At 41.6% G+C, this 22,234-nt stretch overlaps 1 protein-coding gene across 1 annotated transcript in view; it reads left to right on the forward strand.

Annotated features, from left to right (window-relative positions):
- The window catches only part of LOC109910368 (gamma-aminobutyric acid receptor subunit alpha-2-like), a 58,903-nt gene extending 37,928 nt beyond the window's left edge, over positions 1-20,975 (forward strand). Inside the window, exons 8-10 of the mRNA XM_020509557.2 lie at positions 2,940-3,092; positions 9,711-9,913; positions 19,254-20,975. Coding sequence (XP_020365146.1) covers positions 2,940-3,092; positions 9,711-9,913; positions 19,254-19,562 — 665 coding nt within the window. The 3' untranslated portion in view covers positions 19,563-20,975. The remainder of the gene's footprint in view (positions 1-2,939; positions 3,093-9,710; positions 9,914-19,253) is intronic.
- Positions 20,976-22,234: the final 1,259 nt, after the last annotated feature.

Here is a 22,234-nt window from a genome sequence, read left to right on the forward strand (position 1 = left end):
TCTAACATTAATCCTAACCAAAACTTTAAATTAAACACCAAAAAGACCATATTTTTGTTTTCATAATTTTTTTTATGATATATATATATATATACAGCCAATTTTGACTTTGCAGATGGCCCATTTAGTGGAAATCACACAGCTCTACCTCCAGGACAAGATTCGTCTCAATAAAGGTCAACTTGCTCAGAGGACTAAAGTTAATGTGAAATCAAATGATTGGCCTAGATTCCATCAGATGCATTGGACATTAGCATCTCAAGTGAGGGTGTGCAGGTGTCATCAGTGCCGACAGGAGGCTGAAGCTATCTAGAACCAGGCTCTCCATCTTCATTTGCACCCACAGAGGAGTATGTCAAGCTGCCATGTCTCCTGCCTTCTTCTGGAATGAGAGTGCATTGCTCATCTGCTGGAAAGGCATCCTTCCCCTGGTCTGCTCCATTCCCAATCAAATGTGGCGGATTTAACAAGCTATAGAGGAGGGCACCTCCCTTCTTCCACTTTAGAACAGTGAAGAGTCCCTCACCACCAACGTGTCTATTTACAGATGGGCTGTGTACAGCTCTGACAGCTGACGCTTAAAGTTTGTGAGGGAGATAAGTCTCCAACTTCAATGATTTTTGCAATTCCTTCCAGTAATTGGCAGAAGAGAACTGGAAGGAAAGGTGGCCAAAGTAGCTGTTGGCTTTAGTAGTATATGGGGCTTTGGTGATGAAATGGATGGCACTGTGATAGACTGCATCCAATTTGCTGGGTAGAGTGTTGGAGGCTAATTTGTAATTGACATCGCCGAAGCCAAGGATATTTAGGATAGTCAGTTTTAAGAGGGTAAGTTTGGCAGCATGAGTGGAGGAGGCTTTGTTGTGAAATAGGAAGCCGATTCTAGATGTAACTTTGGATTGGAGATGCTTAATCTGAGTCTGGAAGGAGACTTTACAGTCTAACCAGATACCTAGGTATTTGCAGTTGTCCACATATTCTGTTCACATATTCACATAAGTCAGAACCGTCCAGAGTAGTGATGCTAGTCGGGCAGGCGGGTGCGGGCAGCGATTGGTTGAAGAGTATGTATTTCGTTTTATTAGCATTTAAGTTACTAAGAAAAAGCCATATCTTTGTCCAGTGTCTGTTCTTTTGGCCATCTTAATCTTTTCTTTTTATTGGCCAGTCTGAGATATGGCTTTTTCTTTGCAACTCTGCCTAGAAGGCCAGCATCCCGGAGTCGCCTCTTCACTGTTGACGTTGAGACTGGTGTTTTGCAGGTACTATTTAATGAAGCTGCCAGTTGAGGACTTGTGAGGTGTCTGTTTCTCAAACTAGACACTCTAATGTCCTTGTCCTCTTGCTCAGTTGTGCACCAGGGCCTCCCACTGGGACCTCCTTCACACATCTAGATGGCCGGGCGGGGTGGGTGTGGAGCCAGACACAGCAGGGAATTCAAACTGTAGAACACTGTTCCTACATTTGAATATAAAAATGGATTTTATCAAACAAAACTATGCTACAGTTTATCTCTGGGACCCTCAGGATGACAAATCAGAGCAAGATTATTGAATGTAAGTACATTATTTACCTTCAGAGGTGAATGTATCAAACCAGTTGCCGTGATAAAAGTTGTTGTTGTACACTCTCCACAAACAATAGTATGGTATTGTTTCATTATAATAGCTAGTGTAAATTGGACAGTGCAGTTCAGTTAACAATAATTGAAGCTTTCTGCACATATGCATGTCTATGTCCTAGGAATTTTTTCATATTATTTACAATGTCATGTTAATCACATTCGTGCACGTTAGCTCAACTGTCCCAGTGGAGGGACACCGATCCTGTATAGGTTTTTAATTTGGCATTGTTAAGCCACGGATAAAGAGCCAATAACAAGTATTTACCCCATTGCACAATTTCCACAAATTGTTGACATGGAGCCTGGATATTGAGAACCAATTAATTGGGATTTGTTTTACCAATCTACACAAAATGCTCCACAATCTTTTGGTGTTTGAGCCACTTGATTGCAATGGCGGTAGAGGACCTTAAGTCTGTTATGTCTGTGGAGTGATTATCATCTTCATCCTGTAATTACAGTTTCCCCGTTCGCAGGGAAGCACGCATAAGCTTCTCTGGAGTAAATCCCACCACGTCTCACAGATTCTCTCCCCCCATCGACGACAGAGAGACATCAGGGCAGGCATGCAAATTAACCTCCCCGTCCACAACAGAGAGACAATTCGTGCAGGCAAGCAAATTACCCTCCCCATCCACGACAGAGAGACATCAGGGCAGGCATGCAAATTATCCTCCCCCATTTCCCACGTCCCCATGAGGACAATGGCTATTTTAAGCTTAGGGGTTAGATTTAGGGTAAGGAGTTGGTGGTTAGGGTTACAGGATAAGTTTATGTTAAGGTTTAGGGAAAATATGATTTTGAATGGAAATGTATTTTAGGTCCCCACGAGTATAGAAGAACATAACGTGTGTGTGAAGACAGGAGAGCGAGAGAGCATCAAGACTCCCTGTAAATGGGGTGGAAGCAGGCAATACTGCAAGTGCTCTCAAATAACAGGGAATAATACATATTGTGGGATTAGGTGGGTAAACAACTTTCTCTTCTCATCTTGGGTTCTCTTTGAGATATTCTCCCATTATAAGTCATGCATGCGGCATTGGCATAATTGAATGTCCTCGTTAGAGGTGTAGTTTTGCATTGCGGTTATACAATTACAATGTACAAAGCTTTATTCAATAGGCTTATTGTTTGAACTCTGAAAAGTCCATAGTTTTTTGAACATTGCATATCCAACCCAAAGCATCCACATCCATATTATTATGAAAAACTGGTGAAAAACGAATAGAATCGGAGGTAAATAAATAACGCTATCCTTCAAGAGTGGCACTGTAGTCGAGGCCATATAAATTAATAAAGCACTCTCTCTCTACAGGCGAATACACTGTCATGACGGCACATTTCCATTTGAAGCGGAAGATTGGATACTTTGTGATCCAGACCTATCTACCATGCATTATGACCGTTATCCTCTCCCAAGTGTCCTTCTGGCTGAACAGAGAGTCCGTGCCAGCTAGGACTGTGTTTGGTGAGTATGGGACTCCTTATCCGACAGTAATGTTATCCTAGACCAGGTATTCCAAACTGGGGTACGTGCAACGTCGTCAATGGCACGGCAAATAAAAAAGTTATGAATATTTTATTATACATACATACATACATACATACATACATACATACATACATACATACATACATACAATTGATGTCGAAAGTTTACATAAACTAGTTTTAATGACTCCAACCTAGTGTTTCAACCACTCCACAAATTTCTTGTTAACAAACTATAGTTTTGGCAAATCGGTTAGGACATCTACCTTGTGCGGTAACAGAGAGACCAGTCTACGACTTGGGTGACTGGAGTCTTTGACAATTTTTTGGGCCTTCCTCAGACACAGCCTAGTATAGAGGTCCTGGATGGCAGAAAGCTTGGCCCCAGTGATGTACTGGGCCGTACGCACAAACCTTTGTAGCGCCTTACCCTTACGGTCAGTTGCCGAGCAATTGCCATACCAGGCGACGATACAACCAGTCAAGATGCTCTCGATGGTGCAGCTGTTGAGGATCTGGGGAGCCATGCCAACTCTTTTCATTCTATTGAGGGGGAATAGACAATGCCCTCTTCACGACTGTCTTGGTGTTTGGACCATGATAGTTTGTTGAGGATGTGGACACTGAGGGACTTTATGCTCTCAACCCGCTCCACTAAAGCCCAGTCGATGTGAATGGAGGCGTGTTCGGTCCTCCTTTTCCTGTAATCCACGATCAGCTCCTTTGTCTTGCTCACGTTGACGGAGAGGTTGTTGTCCTGACACCAAACTGCCAGGTCTCTAACCTCCTTCCTATAGGCTGTCTCAGCGTTGTCAGTGAGCAGGCCTACCACCGTTGTGTCATCAACAAACTTAATGATGGTGTTGGAGTAGTGCTTGGCCACGCAGTCGTGGGTGAACAGGGAGTACAAGAGGGGACTAAGCATGTCACCACTGAGGGGCCAGTGTGGCAGATGTGTTGTTGCATGCCCTTACCACCTGGGGACTGCCCATCAGGACGTCCAGAATCCAGTTGCAGAGGGAGGTGTTAGTCCCGGGATCTTTAGCTTAGTGCCCACAAAGCTCCTCACTATCTGTTGGGGCGGTATGCAAATTGGATTGGGTCTTTGGTTTCCGGGACAATGGTGTTGATGTCATATCACTGCAGAGGTGAGTACCATTCACATGATAAACACAGTATATCACATAAAGGAGAAGTACATCACAAAATAGTATGCACCGAAAAACAGAATGCTGATGTGTTCACGGTAGAAATGGCCCATAGCTGTGTAAGCTTTAATCAGACCATTTCTAGATGTGATTGGGTATGCTCTGAAAAGGAGGAGTTAGTTGGTTTATTATTCTTTGTGTCCCTTTAATTCTCCTCATTATTTCAGTGCCACAGAGAAGTGGGCAGCAAATGAACATTTAAGAACAAACTTGGTTAAAGAAATTCAAAGAACTTATTCTGGACCTTAGTTCTAAAAATACTCTGAGTAAATACAGTCTCATCTCTTATCTGCAGATACTTTTTCCCCCTCCCACTCATTAAAATAAAAGGAAATCTGAGCTAAGCTGAACTTCAGTGGGGACTCGCAATGTTTTCATACAGCCCTCAAATCAAAACAGGCGCAAATGTGTCATGAGAAAATTTTAGATAAGTATGGTTATTTATTTTGATATATTTTGTGTCATCGATTAATGTAGCCTAGTGGTTAGGGTAGCTTTATGGTTAGAGTGTTGGACTAGTAACCAGAAGGTTGCAAGTTCAAATCCCCAAGCTGACAAGGTACAAATCTGTTGTTCTGCCCCTGAACAGGCAGTTAACCCACTGTTCCTAGGCCGTCATTGAAAATAAGAATTTGTTCTTAACTGACTTGCCTAGTTAAATAAAGGTACATTTAAAAGAAATGTCACCATTGACATACAAGGTGCACTGTTCAGGTAGAAGACATCAAATCAAACTTTATTTGCCACATGCGCCAAATACAACAAATGCTTACTTACCAGCCCTAAACCAACAGTGCAGTTCAATAAGAAAAAAAGATTTACCAAGTAGGCTAAAATAATAAAAAGTAACACAATAAGAATAACGAGGCTATATACAGGGGGCACCGGTACCGAGTAGTTTACATGGTATTTTACTTACGCCTACAAGAAACCAAATGCACCATATGTTGCAATTAGGAGTGTTAACGTTTAAATATTAAAACGTATAAACAAAATTGGGATCCTTAACGTTAAGAAAAAATCTCTAGCTGAAAAACAGAAGGAAGAGCCTAAAGAGCCTGGCCGCTCTTTGGGCTCCCGTACACACAGACAGAACCGGCATGTGACACACATCATAAAATAATGCACCGTTTACACAACCTATTGTAGCCAACACCACTATCGCCAATGGTGACAACAACAGTGTCACATCAAAGGTGACAGGCTCATGGCGCTGAAAGGACAGCGACCCTAATACCTGTGCGTTCCATGGTGCTGAAAGGACAGCGACCCTAATATCTGTGAGTTCCATGGTGCTGAAAGCACAGCGAACCTAATACCTGTGCGTTCCATGGTGCTGAAAGGATAGCGACCCTAATACCTCTGCGTTCCATGGTGCTGAAAGGACAGTGACCCTAACACCTGTGCGTTCCATGGTGCTGAAAGCACAGCGACCCTAATACCTGTGCGTTCCATGGTGCTGAAAGGACAGTGACCCTAACACCTGTGCGTTCCATGGTGCTGAAAGAAAAATCATGTTAAAGAATAAGCAGCCCATTCACTGGAGTAGACCCCATAAAATCATAACAATACAAAAGCACAACCATTTAATTTCCAAAATGAAATTAACAAACCAGCTATTAATTCCAATTGCAAATATATTTTATCACGTTCATCACACTAACCGGTGATCTAAAGTTTAAATGCAATAATGTTTCAGTCATTATTTTCAAAGTGGTATCTCACAGCAAGTGAGCTGCAACAAAAAACAGTGCCACTTACCAGATGATTGACATTTGTAAATTAAGTTTGAAAGTTGATCTATAACAAATTAGCAACATCCACCTTGAAGTCCACCTTGAACAGCTGCTACAGATGTTGTCACTTTTGTAACACTACTACAACACAAGCTAGCTAACGCTACTAGCGACACTGATTCTTTTATAATGCTCCCCTTTCTTCTTCAATGTTTTATGGCAGACTTAGTGTATTGCCGCCACCCACTGTTATTCTGTATTATGAATTCATTATCTCTTGCACTCTCAGTAGTGAGGCCTAGACACGTCACTTTAAAAAATAAATGGTCCCACCCATTGCAAGTCAAAATGTAACTGGTTAATTTAGGGCTGTTGCGGTTGACTGTATTACCGCCACACTGGCAGTCACAAGTCATGACTGTTTAGTCTTCTCCAAGCTCTGATGCTGCTGATGGTGATCAGTAGCCTACCAAACTTGCTAACTGCCTGGTACTCAGCACTCTATTTTCCCTCTAATCACTATGACATCAGTGAAAATGTGTTTGAAAATTTTATCAAACACTTCATGAGAGCCCATGTGCTCATGTTGTGCAACATTTCTATATGCTGTGCAGTTGCGCGAGAAAACAGAGTGATGGCCTCTACTAAAAAGAGGAGAATCCATCAGTTTTCAATAGGCTAGGCCTACTATATTTATTTCTGAACTTTACTAATATTAAGCGCATTGTTTATCTTTACAACAGGAGTAATAGCCTACCTGGCTGGCATGAAAATGAACCACGGGAAAAGTGTCCTCAATTAGCTATTTAAGTGCATAGATTAGATGTATTTTTCCCCGCTGCCCCTGTTTTGCGACAGGAGCATGATAATGGTCCAATCTCAATCAAAACAAATTTTACACATTATTTAGTGTATGTAAAGACGAGATTAAATCAAGAATAGTCTGATGGGTGACAATATTAGCCTATCACTTTGCGACTTTTTCTAATCATAGTCGCACACCTCATATAGCCTAGCCGATAGGCCTTTAGGTTTTGATAAGGTTTGTATCACAACTTAAGTGGCAAAATAACATCTTAAAATTAATCACATGAATCTGATTTACAAGGGGTGTGAAGCTTAACTGACATACACTACCGGACAAAGGTTTTAGAACACCTACTCATTCAAGGGTTTTTCTTTATTTTTACTATTTTCTACATTGTAGAATAATAGTGAAGACATCAAAACTATGAACTAACACATGTGGAATCATGTACAGTAGTAACCAAAAAGTGTTAAACAAATCAAAATACATTTGAGATTCTTCAAATAGCCACCCTTTGCCTTGATGACAGCTTCGCACACTCTTGGCATTCTCTCAACCAGCTTCATGAGGTAGTCACCTGGAATGCATGTCAACCAACAGGTGTGCCTTCTTAAAAGTCAAGTTGTGGAATTTCTTTCCTTCTTAATGCATTTGAGCCAATCAGTTGTGTTGTGACAAGGTAGGTGGGGTATACAGACCCAAGTCCATATTATGGCAAGAACAGCTCAAATAAAGAAATTACCATGCATCATTACTTTATAACATGAAGGTCAGTCAAAACTGAAAAATGTCAAGAACTTTTAAAGTTTCTCCAAGTGCAGTTGCAAAAACCATCAAGCGCTATGATGAAATTGGCTCTCATGAGGACCGCCACATGAATGGAAGACCCAGAGTTACCTCTGATGCAGAGGTTAAGTTTAGAGTTACCATCCTCCAGAAATTGCAGCCCAAATAAATGCTTCCCAGAGTTCAAGTAACAGACATCTCAACATCAATTGTTCAGAGGAAACAGCGTAAATCAGGCCTTCATAGTCTAATTGCTGCAAAGAAACCACTACTAAAGGACACCAACAGGAAAAAGAGACCTGCTTGAGCCAAGAAACACGAGCAATGGACATTAGACCGGTGGAAATTTGTCCTTTGGTCTTGATGTCCAAATGTGCGATTTTTGGTTCCAGCCGCCATGTCGTTGTGAGACGCAATGTGGGTGAACGGATGATCTCTGCGTGTGTATTTCCCACCATAAAGCAAGGAGGAGGAGGTGTTATGGAGTGGGGGTGCTTTGCTGGTGACATTTAGAAATCAAGGCACACTTAACCAGCATGTATACCACAACATTCTGCCGCGATATGCCATCCCATCTGGATTGTGCTTAGTGGGACTATCACTTGTTTTTCAACAGGACAATGGCCCAACACACCTCCATGCTGTGTAAGGGCTATTTTACCAAGAAGGAGAGTGATGGAGTGCTGCATCAGATGACCTGGCCTCCACAATCCCCCGACCTCAACCAAATTGAGATGGTTTGAGATGAGTTGGACTGCAGAAGGAAGGAAAAGCAATCAAGTGCTCAGCATGTGTGGGAACTCCTTCAAGACTATTGGAAAAGCATTCCAGGTGAAGCTGGTTGAGAGAATATCAAGGGTGTGCAAAACTGTCATCAAGGCAAAGGGTGGCTATTTGAAGAATCTCAAATATAAAATATATTTTGATTTGTTTAACACTTTTTTGGTTACTACGTGATTCCACATGTGTTATTTCATAGTTTTGATGTCTTCTATTATTCTACAATGAAGAAAATAGTAAATATAAAGGAAAACCCTTGAATGAGTAGGTAGTGTATGTGTATGCGACCTATAAAATTAGATTTGATTTTAAATTACATGGATTTATTAGACTTTTAATGTGTGGAAGCCAGGAGATGCTAAATGTGTTCATTAACGAATGGTCAATTACGTGAGACCGCCAGTTATTTGCTTGACAATCGCCAGCTGATAAAATTTTGTGACCGCAACAGCCCTATGTTCATTCCACTATTACTCCAAAATTGTAATACAATGGTAAAGCTGTCCAGCTTCTAAATGCCGAGCCAATGGCTGGCTGAGCAGGTTCAATGTTTCTATCCAGATACCACTAAAGAATATTCTGATTGGATATTTTTTCTATTCAGTATTAACACAAACTGAAGAGATTAAATCAGAAAATTATTACAATATTGTAAAATATAAATGTTAATGTTTTTTTTATATATATTTGATCTATTTCTATAAATCCCTAGGCCTTCAAGGTCCCGATGGTTCCCCACTGATCAAACCAAGATGAGCTATTTAACGTTAGCTAGGCTAACTTAGTCTACATAACTTTAACTGTCCACTTTCTCCCCTTCCAAATCCTACAGTAAATAACAACAACACCATTCAGATTATTAAATTGCAGCCTACCTGTTGGCTCTTGGTGTTGTAGCCTGTCCTTTTAATCCCATCTTCCATTGATTAGATTGGAAATAAATCAAATAAGAAATGTGCCTATATATCTCCTTATGAATTCAAGTTGTGCCCCAGGCTTTTCCTGTAACACTGGAGCATCCTAAATGTCATCTTGCTTTGATGTTACAGTAAAGCATATGTTGGTACATGTTAAGTTATGCATTCTCCTAAATGACATAACAGTAACATTTCACTTTAAGTCTGCACTATACCGTGTCATTACTATACACCTAAACTACTTTGCTAACCCAAATATAATTATTTGGCTGTACATGGTATCTGTTGATAAGGTACTTAAATAATTGAATGATAATCAAAGGGAACTGACCAAGCTGAAACTGTTTGATGTTCCCCTAGGTGTAACCACTGTCCTGACAATGACCACCCTGAGTATAAGTGCTCGTAACTCCCTCCCCAAGGTGGCCTACGCCACGGCCATGGACTGGTTCATCGCTGTCTGCTACGCCTTTGTCTTCTCTGCCCTCATCGAGTTTGCCACCGTCAACTACTTCACAAAGCGCAGCTGGGCCTGGGATGGGAAGAGCATTGTGAATGACAAGGTAATGGAAGCATAACCCCCCCGATGGCCTAAAAGGCAGCATTTTCAGAGATAGTATATGGTGATCTGTTTGTTTTGAAGGTGGCCAACCCATATCCATATGATTTTCAACCCGGGGTCCTTTGCATGTGTTGTGTTTGCATCAGCATTCAGGTCATTTCCTGTTCGACAGCCACAGGCAGTGCTGTACCTGGAAGACCATCTGCATACGTATGAATGTATACATCCCGTGACTTTTTCCAAGTCGTTGTTACACTGGCCTACACACAGTATCCCATAATGTCAAAGTGGAATTATATTTGTATAATACATTTAAGTATTCAACCCCTTTGTTATGGCAAGCCTAAATAAGTTCAAGAGTGAAAGTAAAACATTTGCATAACAAGTCACATAAGTTGCATGGACTCTGTGTACAATAATAGTGTTTAACATGATTTTTGAATGGCTACCTCATCTCTGTACCCTACACCATCATCTGTCAGGTCCCTCAGTCAAATAGTGAACCTATTGGTGGATTGGTAAAAAGTAAGAATATCCCTTTGAGCATGGTGAAGTTGTTAATTATACTTTGGGTGGTGTTTCAATACACCCAGTCACTACAAAGATACAGGTGTCCTTCCTAACTCTGTTGCCAGAGTGGATGGAAACCTCTCAGGGATTTCACCATGAGGTCAGTGGTGACTTTAAGACAGTTACAGAGTTTAATGGCTGTGATAGGAGAAAACTGAGTATGGATCAATAACACTGTAGTTACTCCACAAAACTTAGTTAATTGACAGAGTGAAAAGGAAGCCTGTACAGACTAAAAAAATATTCCAAAACATGCATCCTGTTTTCACCAAGGCACTGAGGTAATACTGGAAAGAAGAAATTGGCATAGCAATTAACTTTTTGTCCTTAATACAAAGTGTTATATTAGCATCATTAGTTATGAGTATGCTTCTAATCGTTAAGCACTGAGGAGTTTTTTCAGGATAAAAATTTACCGGAATTGAGCTAAGCACAGTCAACATCCGAGGGGAAAACATTGTTCAGTCTGCTTTCCACCAGACACTGGGTGATTAATTCACCTTTCTGCAGGACAATAACCTAAAAAGAGGCCAAATCTACACTGGAGAAAATAGTAAAAAATAGTAAAAATAAAGAAAACCCTTGAATGAGTAGGTGTCCAAATGTTTGACTGGTACTGAATATATCTTTTCACTTTGTCATTAAGGGGCATTGTGTGATAAAAGAAAATCAGGTGGTAACACAACAAAATGTGTAATAAGTCTAGGTCTATGAATACTTTCTGAAACCAAGCAGGTGCCAGATCAGACAAATGAATGTGGCGATACAAACACAAAAGGTCACAGTATATTTTACTTAAATGTTCAGAGAGGGAGAGTAAATTGCTACCCCATGAAGCATAGCCAGGATAAATGGGTAAATGTTCAGGGAGGAAGACCCCATGAAGCATAGCCAGGATAAATGGGTAAATGTTCAGGGAGGAAGACCCCATGAAGCATAGCCAGGATAAATGGGTAAATGTTCAGGGAGGAAGACCCCATGAAGCATAGCCAGGTTAAATGGGTAAATGTTCAGGGAGGAAGACCCCATGAAGCATAGCCAGGATAAATGGGTAAATGTTCAGGGAGGAAGACCCCATGAAGCATAGCCAGGATAAATGGGTAAATGTTCAGGGAGGAAGACCCCATGAAGCATAGCCAGGATAAATGGGTAAATGTTCAGGGAGGAAGACCCCATGAAGCATAGCCAGGATAAATGGGTAGATGTTCAGGGAGGAAGACCCCATGAAGCATAGCCAGGATAAATGGGTTGAGATGAAAAAAAATTATAAAAAGGAGAGGGAAACTGTGAAAGAGCCATAGAGTGATAAGAGCTCTTTCTGTGTGGGAAGATACGTTTGAAGTGAATCAGACTTTGATGGGGAAAAGACACTTTGCACCTTGTTAATCAGTTCGTGACAACAACAACAAAAAACATAAAAGCTGATGTGGAAAGGTTGGTGCTTAGTTTCAACCCATCCTTCAGAATGTATTTGTTCATTTTCAAAAAAAGCATATACAGTGGGGCAAAAAAGTATTTAGTCAGCCACCAATTGTGCAAGTTCTCCCACTTGAAAAGATGAGAGAGAGGCCTGTAATTGTCATCATAGGTACACTTCAACCATGACAGACAAAATGACAGAAAAAAATATCCAGAAAATTACATTGTAGGATTTTTAATGAATTTATTTGCAAATTTTGGTGGAAAATAAGTATTTGGTCAATAACAAAAGTTTATCTCAATACTTTGTTAAATACCCTTTGTTGGCAATGACATTGGTCAAACGTTTTCTGTAAGTCTTCACAAGGTTTTCACACACTGTTGCTGGTATTTTGGCCTATTCCTCCATGATGATCTCCTCTAGAGCAGTGATGTTTTGGGTCTGTTGCTGGGCAACACGGACTTTCAACTCCCTCCAAAGATTTTCTATGGGGTTGAGATCTGGAGACTGGCTAGGCCACTCCAGGACCTTGAAATGCTTCTTACGAAGCCACTCCTTCGTTGCCAGGGCGGTGTGTTTGGGATCATTGTCATGCTGAAACACCCAGCCACGTTTCATCTTCAATGCCCTCGCTGATGGAAGGAGGTTTTCACTCAAAATCTCACGATACATGGCCCCATTCATTCTTTCCTTTACACGGATCAGTCGCCCTGGTCCCTTTGCAGAAAAACAGCCCCAAAGCATGATGTTTCCACCCCCATGCTTCACAGTAGGTATGGTGTTCTTTGGATGCAACTCAGCATTCTTTGTCCTCCAAACACGACGAGTTGAGTTTTTACCAAAAAGTTATATTTTGGTTTCATCTGACCATATGACATTCTCCCAATCTTCTTCTGGATCATCCAAATGCTCTCTAGCAAACTTCAGACGGCCCTGGACATGTACTGGCTTAAGCAGGGGGACACGTCTGGCACTGCAGGATTTGAGTCCCTGGCGGCGTAGTGTGTTACTGATGGTAGGCTTTGTTACTTTGGTCCCAGCTCTCTGCAGGTCATTCACTTGGTCCCCCCATGTGGTTCTGGGATTTTTGCTCACCGTTCTTGTGATCATTTTGACCCCACGGGGTGAGATCCTGCGTGGAGCCCCAGATCGAGGGAGATTATCAGTGGTCTTGTATGTCTTCCATTTCCTAATAATTGCTCCCACAGTTGATTTCTTCAAACCAAGCTGCTTACCTATTGCAGATTCAGTCTTCCCAGCCTGGTCTACCATTTTTGTTTCTGGTGTCCTTTGACAGCTCTTTGGTCTTGGCCATAGTGGAGTTTGGAGTGTGAATGTTTGAGGTTGTGAACAGGTGTCTTTTATACTGATAACAAGTTCAAACAGGTGCCATTAATACAGGTAACGAGTGGAGGACAGAGGAGCCTCTTATAGAAGAAGTCACAGGTCTGTGAGAGCCAGAAATCTTGCTTGTTTGTAGGTGACCAAATACTTATTTTCCACCATAATTTGCAAATAAATTCATTAAAAATCCTACAATGTGTTTTTCTGGATTTTTTTTCTCATTTTGTCTGTCATAGTTGAATTGGACCGATGATGAAAATGACAGGCCTCTCATCTTTTTAAGTGGGAGAATTTGCACAATTGGTGGCTGACTAAATACTTTTTTGCCCCACTGTACATGTAACTGCCAGGGATAAAAACAATATTGAAAGCAGGTGCTTCCACACAGGTGTGGTTTTTGAATTTCACTGACCAAAAATATAAACATTCAACAATTAGTTACAAAACTGAGTTACAGATCATATAAGGAAATCAGTCAATTGTAATAAATGTTATGGATTTCACATGACTGGGAATACAGATAGGTATCTGTGACCAACAGATGCATAAAACAAAAACAAGTTAGGGGCGTGGTTCAGAAAACCAGTCAATATCTGGTGTGACCACCATTTGCCTCATGCAGCACAACACATCTCCTTCACATAGAGTTTATCAGACTGTTGATTGGTGCCTGTGTAATGTTGTCCCACTCCTCTTCAATGGCTGTGCGAAGTAGCTGGATATTGGCGGGAACTGGAACACGCTGTTGTGAAGTAGCTGGATATTGGCGGGAACTGGAACACGCTGTCTTACACTTCGATACAGAGCATCCAAAACATGCTCAATGGGTGACATGTCTGGTGAGTGTGCAGGCCATGGAAGACCTGGGACATTTTCAGCTTCCAGGAATTGTGTACAGATTCTTTTGCCATGGGGCCGTGCATTATCATGCTGAAACATGAGGTGATGGCGGCAGACAAATGGCACGACAATTGGCCTCAGGATCTCGTCACGGTATCTGTGCATTCAAATCGATAGTGCAATTTTGTTTGTTGTCCATAGCTTATGCCTGCCCATACCATACCACCACCGCCACCATGGGCACTGTTCACAACGTTGACATCAGCAAACCACTCGCCCACACAACGCCATACACACTATCTGCCATCTGCACGGTACAGTTGAAACCGAGATGTACCTCGAGATGTGGAGGTCCTAGGCTGGCGTGGTTACATATGGTCTGCGGTTGTGAGTAGGGCACGGTCGGTCACGAAATTTAGTCTGCCTGTGTTATGGCAAGCAAAGAACTGTCGGCTTCACGGTAATTGACCATTAATTAACATAAACACATTTAGCATTTCCTGGCTTCCACCGTGCCAACAAGCCACTGATGCTGACATTTGGAACATCTACATTTTAAAAAGTCTAATAAATCCATGTAATATAGCCTAAGCCTTCACAATAAATCCATTATTTATTTTAGACATGTCTAAGAAGCATGATATGAAGAAAATGCAGTCTATTTCAGAAGAACAGAATAGCATACTCTGAGTTGTCCTTATGTTAGGTCCTGATCTGGCTATGCCAAATGGCTGTGGTCTACACTAGTTCATTAAGCAGACAACATTTGCTTAGAATTCCATGGCATTATTTTATAGTATGAAGAACACAATTGAACAAAGCTGAATAAAAGAGAAAGGATCTTTTCTCCAAATGATTTTGAACCGCGTTGAGCGGTTAACAAATAAATAGGTATTCCTATATACTTAATTTGGAGTTGTAACTTGTTGTTTCCCAAACGCTGGGCTATATGTTTAGATTTTGAATACATTGTAAGGCTGCATGATGTGACTCTAATGATGATTTGAAAAAGTTTGAAGGCATGAGCTCTGCTTCGTTTTTTTGCGCAGGCTGTACACACTACATCAGTAACTCATTCACAATTTGACAAGCACTTGATAATACCTAGAATTTCACGGAGACATCACTTTTGTGTGGCCGCAATGCACCCTAAGGAAATGCATGCCTTTTGCAGCCAGTGGCTGATGTTCCCTTCTCCCTGAGTGCTGCGCGCTCCATCACGTGATAGGGTCTTTCTCACAGGCTTCAAATGAAGACGGACATATCCGGAACGCAACTACGCGCGTCCTTATCCAATTCCGACCGAGGTGCATATTGAAGATGTTGGAAGAACTCTCCACATTTAATTTTCATCGGCAAACAAGATGAGTAGGCCTAACAAACAGCAAATGCACTAGCCTATGTCAATCTACTATCCCCCATAGTACAAAGGTGGACCTATTCTATTCTGTGCAAGAAATAACTATTCCAAGCATAGTCTGGGACAGCTGTGGGATGCGATAGATCCCAAATTAATTCAACCACTGGCATTTAAAAAAAACGTTTTTACGCAATGTGGCTAACGTAACAGATCAGAACGTTTAGCTTAAAATGTTGATAAACTATTAGGCTTTATTCACATTATAAGCCCATAAATGCAGAAAACACCATTATCAAAAGTGACTGCAAATGCAGTTATGCCGGTAATGCTTTTATTATAATGATGCATTTGTATGGGGAAGATGTTCTTCCCCAAACTTGAAATTCACAGGCTGGTTGTGTATGCCAGTTAGGCTCTACACCCCTTGTAAAGCGGTTTAATGTGCTTAATTTTAAGTTATTTGGCCACTTTAGGTGTGATACAAACCTTATTAAAACATAAGCCTATGGGCTAGGCTACATGAGGTGTACGACTATGATTAGAAAAAGTCGTCCAAAAATATAATTTTCCTATGCTGGGCATTATTCACAAGTGATAATATATCATTGACAAGTGATAGGCTAATATCACCCATCAGACTATTCTTGAGTTCTGAGTGCCAGGCAGTTAGCAAGTTTGGTAGGCTTCTAATGACCATCAGCAGCATCAGAGCTCGGAGAAACCTAATTATGTGAAGATATAGGTGGTCACGGATAATGAAATCATTCAATTTCATTTGGAATTTGACTGCCTTCATGACTCATGACCGCTGGTGTGGCGTTAATACGGTCACCTCAACAGCCCTAGTTGTGAGGCCGGTTTGACATATTGCCAAATTCCCAAAACTGTTGGAGGCGGCTTATGGTAGAGAAATTAACATTAAATTATCTGGCAACAGCTCCGGTGGACATTCCTGCAGTCAGCATGCCAATTGCACGCTCACTCAAATTGAGACATCTGTGGCATTGTATTATGTGAAACTGGACATTTTAGAGTGGCCTTTTATTGTTCCCAGCATAAGATGCTCCGGTGTAATGATCATGCTGTTTAATCAGCTTCTTGATATGCCACACATGTCAATTGGATGGATTATCTTGGCAAAGGAGAAATGCTCACTAACATTGATGTAAACAAATTTGTAAAAAAAAAATTGAGAAATAAGCTTTTTGTGCATATGGAACATTTCTGGAATCTTATTTCAGCTCATGAAACATGGGCCCAAAACATGACATGTTGCATTGATATTTTTGTTCAGTGTAATGAAGCAATAAACATCCCATCATGCTTAGGGTCATGTATAAAAATACTGTGCAGGCCATTCTTTTTTGGGGCTATACCCCATAGGATGACGATGCCCTCATTCACAAGGCACAAGTGGTCACAGGAAGGTTTGATGAGCATGAAAACAATATAAACCATATGCCATGGCTGTCTGTCACCAGATCTCAACCTAATCGAACACTTATGGGAGATTCTGGAGCAGCCCCTGAAACAAAAACACCAAATTATGGAATTTCTCATGGAAGAATGGTGTGGCATCCCTCCAATAGAGTTCCAGATACTTGTAGAATCTACTGTATGTCAAGGTGTATTGAAGCGGTTCTGGCTCGTGTTGGCCCAACGGCCTATTAAGACTCCTTATGTTGGCGCTTCCTTTATTTTGGCAGTTACCTATAGTATATTTAAATATAGTGGATGCTACAGGGCTCCTTCATAGTAATAAAAGGAAATTAAAATACACTGTGGCTTTTGCCCATAGAATCACTAACTCTTTCCCACCGACCGACAGTATGACAGCTGAATTCACTAGGACGGTAGAATGCAAAGCAGCATTACCTCTGTAACTTTGGAAATAGGGAATATACACTGCTCAAAAAAATAAAGGGAACACTTAAACAACACAATGTAACTCCAAGTCAATCACACTTCTGTGAAATCAAACTGTCCACTTGGGAAGCAACACTGATTGACAATACATTTCACATGCTGTTGTGCAAATGGAATAGACAACAGGTGAAAATTATAGGCAATTAGCAAGACACCCCCAATAAAGGAGTGGTTCTGCAGGTGGTGACCACAGACCACTTCTCAGTTCCTATGCTTCCTAGCTGATGTTTTGGTCACTTTTGAATGCTGGCGGTGCTTTCACTCTAGTGGTAGCATGAGACGGAGTCTACAACCCACACAAGTGGCTCAGGTAGTGCAGCTCATCCAGGATGGCACATCAATGCAAGCTGTGGCAAGAAGGTTTGCTGTGTCTGTCAGCGTAGTGTCCAGAGCACGGAGGCGCTACCAGGAGACAGTCCAGTACATCAGGAGACGTGGAGGAGGCCGTAGGAGGGCAACAACCCAGCAGCAGGACCGCTACCTCCGCCTTTGTGCAAGGAGGAGCAGGAGGAGCACTGCCAGAGCCCTGCAAAATGACCTCCAGCAGGCCACAAATGTGCATGTGTCTGCTTAAACTGTCAGAAACAGACTCCATGTGGGTGGTATGGGGGCCGACGTCCACAGGTGGGGGTTGTGCTTACAGGCCAACACCGTGCAGGACGTTTGGCATTTGCCAGAGAACACCAAGATTGGCAAATTCGCCACTGGCGCCCTGTGCTCTTCACAGATGAAAGCAGGTTCACACTGAGCACATGTGACAGACGTGACAGAGTCTGGAGACTCCGTGGAGAACGTTCTGCTGCCTGCAACATCCTCCAGCATGACCGGTTTGGCGGTGGGTCAGTCATGGTGTTGGGTGGCATTTCTTTGGGGGGCCGCACAGCCCTCCATGTGCTCGCCAGAGGTAGCCTGACTGCCATTAGGTACCGAGATGAGATCCTCAGACCCCTTGTGAGACCATATGCTGGTGCGGTTGGCCCTGGGTTCCTCCTAATGCAAGAAGACAATGCTAGACCTCATGTGGCTGGAGTGTGTCAGCAGTTCCTGCAAGAGGAAGGCATTGATGCTATGGACTGGCCCGCCCGTTCCCCAGACCTGAATCCAATTGAGCACATCTGGGACATCATGTCTCGCTCCATCCACCAACGCCACATTGCACCACAGACTGTCCAGGAGTTGGCGGATGCTTTAGTCCAGGTCTGGGAGGAGATCCCTCAGGAGACCATCCGCCACCTCATCAGGAGCATGCCCAGGCGTTGTAGGGAGGTCATACAGGCACGTGGGGGCCACACACTACTAAGCCTCATTTTGACTTGTTTTAAGGACATTACATCAAAGTTGGATCAGCCTGTAGTGTGGTTTTCCACTTAAATTTTGAGTGTGACTCCAAATCCAGACCTCCATGGGTTGATACATTTGATTTCCATTGATCATTTTTGTGTGATTTTGTTGTCACCACATTAAACTATGTAAAGAAAGAATTATTTAATAAGAATATTTCATTCATTCAGATCTAGGATGTGTTATTTTAGTGTTCCCTTTATTTTTTTGAGCAGTGTATAAAATACTCATTCTGACCTCGCAAACATGTTTAACTTGTAAATAGCCAAGTGAATGAATGATATCAGAGTGTGCTGTGACAGTAATTTGTGTTGACAGTGTGGTGCCTGACGCATATCAGAGGCCCGGCTAACCTTCATGTTACCACTTCTCTGCATTTAGATTGATGCACTATCCTATTCCAGATCCCATTTATTATTATTAAGACCCCCCCCCCCCTTTGGGTGCATTCATCATCCAGGACTGTCTGGAACACATGCTGGCCGGAAGTGACAGGTTCGTCTGACGACTGCTAGCTACTAACTTTGGCTCCTTCCACAGAAAAAAGAGAAGGCGTCCACCATGAAGAAGAACAACGCGTATGCCGTGGCGGTGGCCAACTATGCGCCCAACATCACCAAGGACTCTGGGTTGTCCACCATCGCCAAGGGCGGCGCCGTTGACCCCAACATGGCGGTTGGCAAGGTGGGTGGCAAAACGGACCCAAAGAAGACTTTCAACAGTGTGAGCAAAATCGATAGGATTTCAAGGATTATGTTCCCTGTCCTGTTTAGCAGCTTCAATTTAGTCTACTGGGCCACGTACCTAAACAGAGAACCGTATATAAAGGATATGGTGCCCTCAACCTAGAGGTCTCTCCCTTCTGCATTGTAATACATCTGAATTACGGGACTAAAATACTTACCAAATATGACCAGTATCTGCTAACTCTTGGTTTGTTGGTACAAGACAGACAAGCCCTGGATTGCTTTCTCTCCCCCTCTGTCCTGTTTTTTCTACACCACATTCTGCAGTGCTTTTGGAAACAACTGCTTTCGTAAATATAGATGTGTTTATAGTCATGATTTGTGTGTTTGGTTATGTAAATCATTGAACAATACATTTATTTTATCTTATGGTTTTATTGACCAGTGATGTTTACATGTTTGAAAAGTCTACGAAAGGAACCTTGAGATGTTTATTGCAGAATCGAGAGATTTAAGTCAAAACGTTTTTTTTTTAATAGTTAAAAAAATATATTTCTTATGTTAACTTTTTTTTGTGGGCTAACAATTTAATGTTTCTCATTAACCAGGGATTTCTCATTTATGGTATGAAGTTATCTTTTTCTATACAAGCCAATGCAAAAAAAGAGTAATCTTTTTTTTTATGCTTTTGTTGTATTGCAATGTAACTTATTATTGTTAAACAAAATATCAACATAAGCAAAACAAACCATACTGTGTAATAATGTTTCAAGTTGATTATTATCATTTAAAAAACATGTTTTTATACATACTACGTCGAAGGCAGGTGCCATCTTCCTCACACAAAACAGCACGGAACTCTGCAGAAAGACCACGGGAAATACTGCAGCATGATAATCTGCTGCGCGGTTTATTTGGTAACCTTTCTTCTATGACATACATGTATTGGATAAGGCAATATTATGTGCCAGAGCATGACAATGCGTTACACACACACATTTACATGCTACTCAATCACTAGCAAGAGTTATCAAAACTCAGAACAACAGATTTTTACCTTGTCAGCTCAGGGATTCGATCTAGCAACCTTTCGGTTACTGGCCCAATGCTCTAACTACTAGGCTACCTGCCGCCCCGTATTGAGCACCTAGAACTGAATGCTAACTTGATAAGCTTCTGTAACTTCTTTTGTCATGAAAAATATATAGGTGAACAAACTGCTTTGAATCAGGGGTTGGAACCAAAATTCCATTCTGCGAGCAACAAATCATTATGTTGAAGACAAAACTATTTAAAAACAAATTATATAAAAAGTCGCCCTGCAAAGACATGCTAAACTTTGGGAATAGTGCAGCGTTTTACAGCATTGCAACCATAGGAAAAAATACATTGATCATTTGATGTATTTTCTGTAAATGTTTTTGTTATTTATAACAGGATTATTATGAAAGTTTGCACAAATACTGCTATGTTGAAAATAATGTACAGTAACAGTCAAAGGTTTGGACAAACCTATTCATTCCAGCGTTTTTCATTATTTTGACTATTTTCTGCATTGTAGAATAATAGTGAAGACATCAAAACTATGAAATAACATATGGAATCATATAGTAAAATTTTAAAAAGTGTTAAACAAATCAAAATATATTTTATATTCTTCAAAGTAGCCAACGTTTTCATTGACAGCTTTGCACACTCTTGACATTCTCTCAACCATCTTCTTGAGGTAGTTACCTGGAATGCATTTCAATTAACAGGTGTGCCTTGTTAAAAGTGAATTTGTGGAATTTCTTTCCTTCTTAATGCGTTTGAGCCAATTAGTTGTGTTGTGACAAGGTAGTGTGGGTATACAGAAGATAGCCCTATTTGGTAAAAGACCAAGTCCAAATTATTATGTCAAGAAATGACAGTCCATAATTAATATAGGACATGAAGGTCAGTTAATCCGGAACATTTCAAGAACTTTGAACGTTTCTTCAAGTGCAGTTGCAAAAACCATCAAGCGCAATGATGAAACTGGTTATCATGAGGTTCGCCACAGGAAAGGAAGACCCAGAGTTACCGCTGCTGCAGATGATACATTCATTAGAGTTACCAGCCTCAGAAATTGCAGCCCATATAAATGCTTCACAGAGTTCAAGTAACAGACACATCTCAACATCAACTGTTTAGAGGAGACTGCGTGAATCAGGTCTTCATGGTCGATTTGCTGCAAAGACCACTATAAAGGACACCAATAATAAGAAGAGACTTGCTTGGGCCAAGAAACATGAGCAATGGACATTAGACCGGTGGAAATCTGTCCTTTGATCTGGAGTCCAAATGTGAGATTTTTGGTTCCAACCGCCGAGTCTTTGTGAGAAGCAAAATACGTGAAAGGAGGATCTCTGCATCTGTGCTTCCCACCGTGAAGCATGGAGGAGGAGGTGTGATGGTGTGGGGTTGCTTTGCTGGTGACACTGTCTGATTTATTTAGAATTCAAGGCACACGTAACCAGCATGGCTACCACAGCATTCTGTAGCGATACCCAATCCCATCTGGTTTGCGCTTAGTGGGACTAACATTTGTTTATCAACAGGACAATGACCCAACACACCTCCAGGCTGTGTAAGCGCTATTTGACCAAGGAGAGTGATGGAATGCTGCATCAGCTGACCTGGCCTCCATAATCACCCGACCTCAACACAATTGAGATGGTTTGGGATGAGTTGGACCCCAGAGTAAAGGAAAAGCAGCCAACCAGTGCTCAGCAAATGTGGAAACACTATTGGAAAAGGATTGCAGGTGAAGCTTGTTGAGAGAATGTCAAAAATGTGCAAAGCTGTCAAGGCAAA

The sequence above is a fragment of the Oncorhynchus kisutch genome, linkage group LG19 (assembly GCF_002021735.2).
Source record: "Oncorhynchus kisutch isolate 150728-3 linkage group LG19, Okis_V2, whole genome shotgun sequence".
In the NCBI taxonomy this organism is placed as follows: Eukaryota; Metazoa; Chordata; class Actinopteri; order Salmoniformes; family Salmonidae; genus Oncorhynchus; species Oncorhynchus kisutch.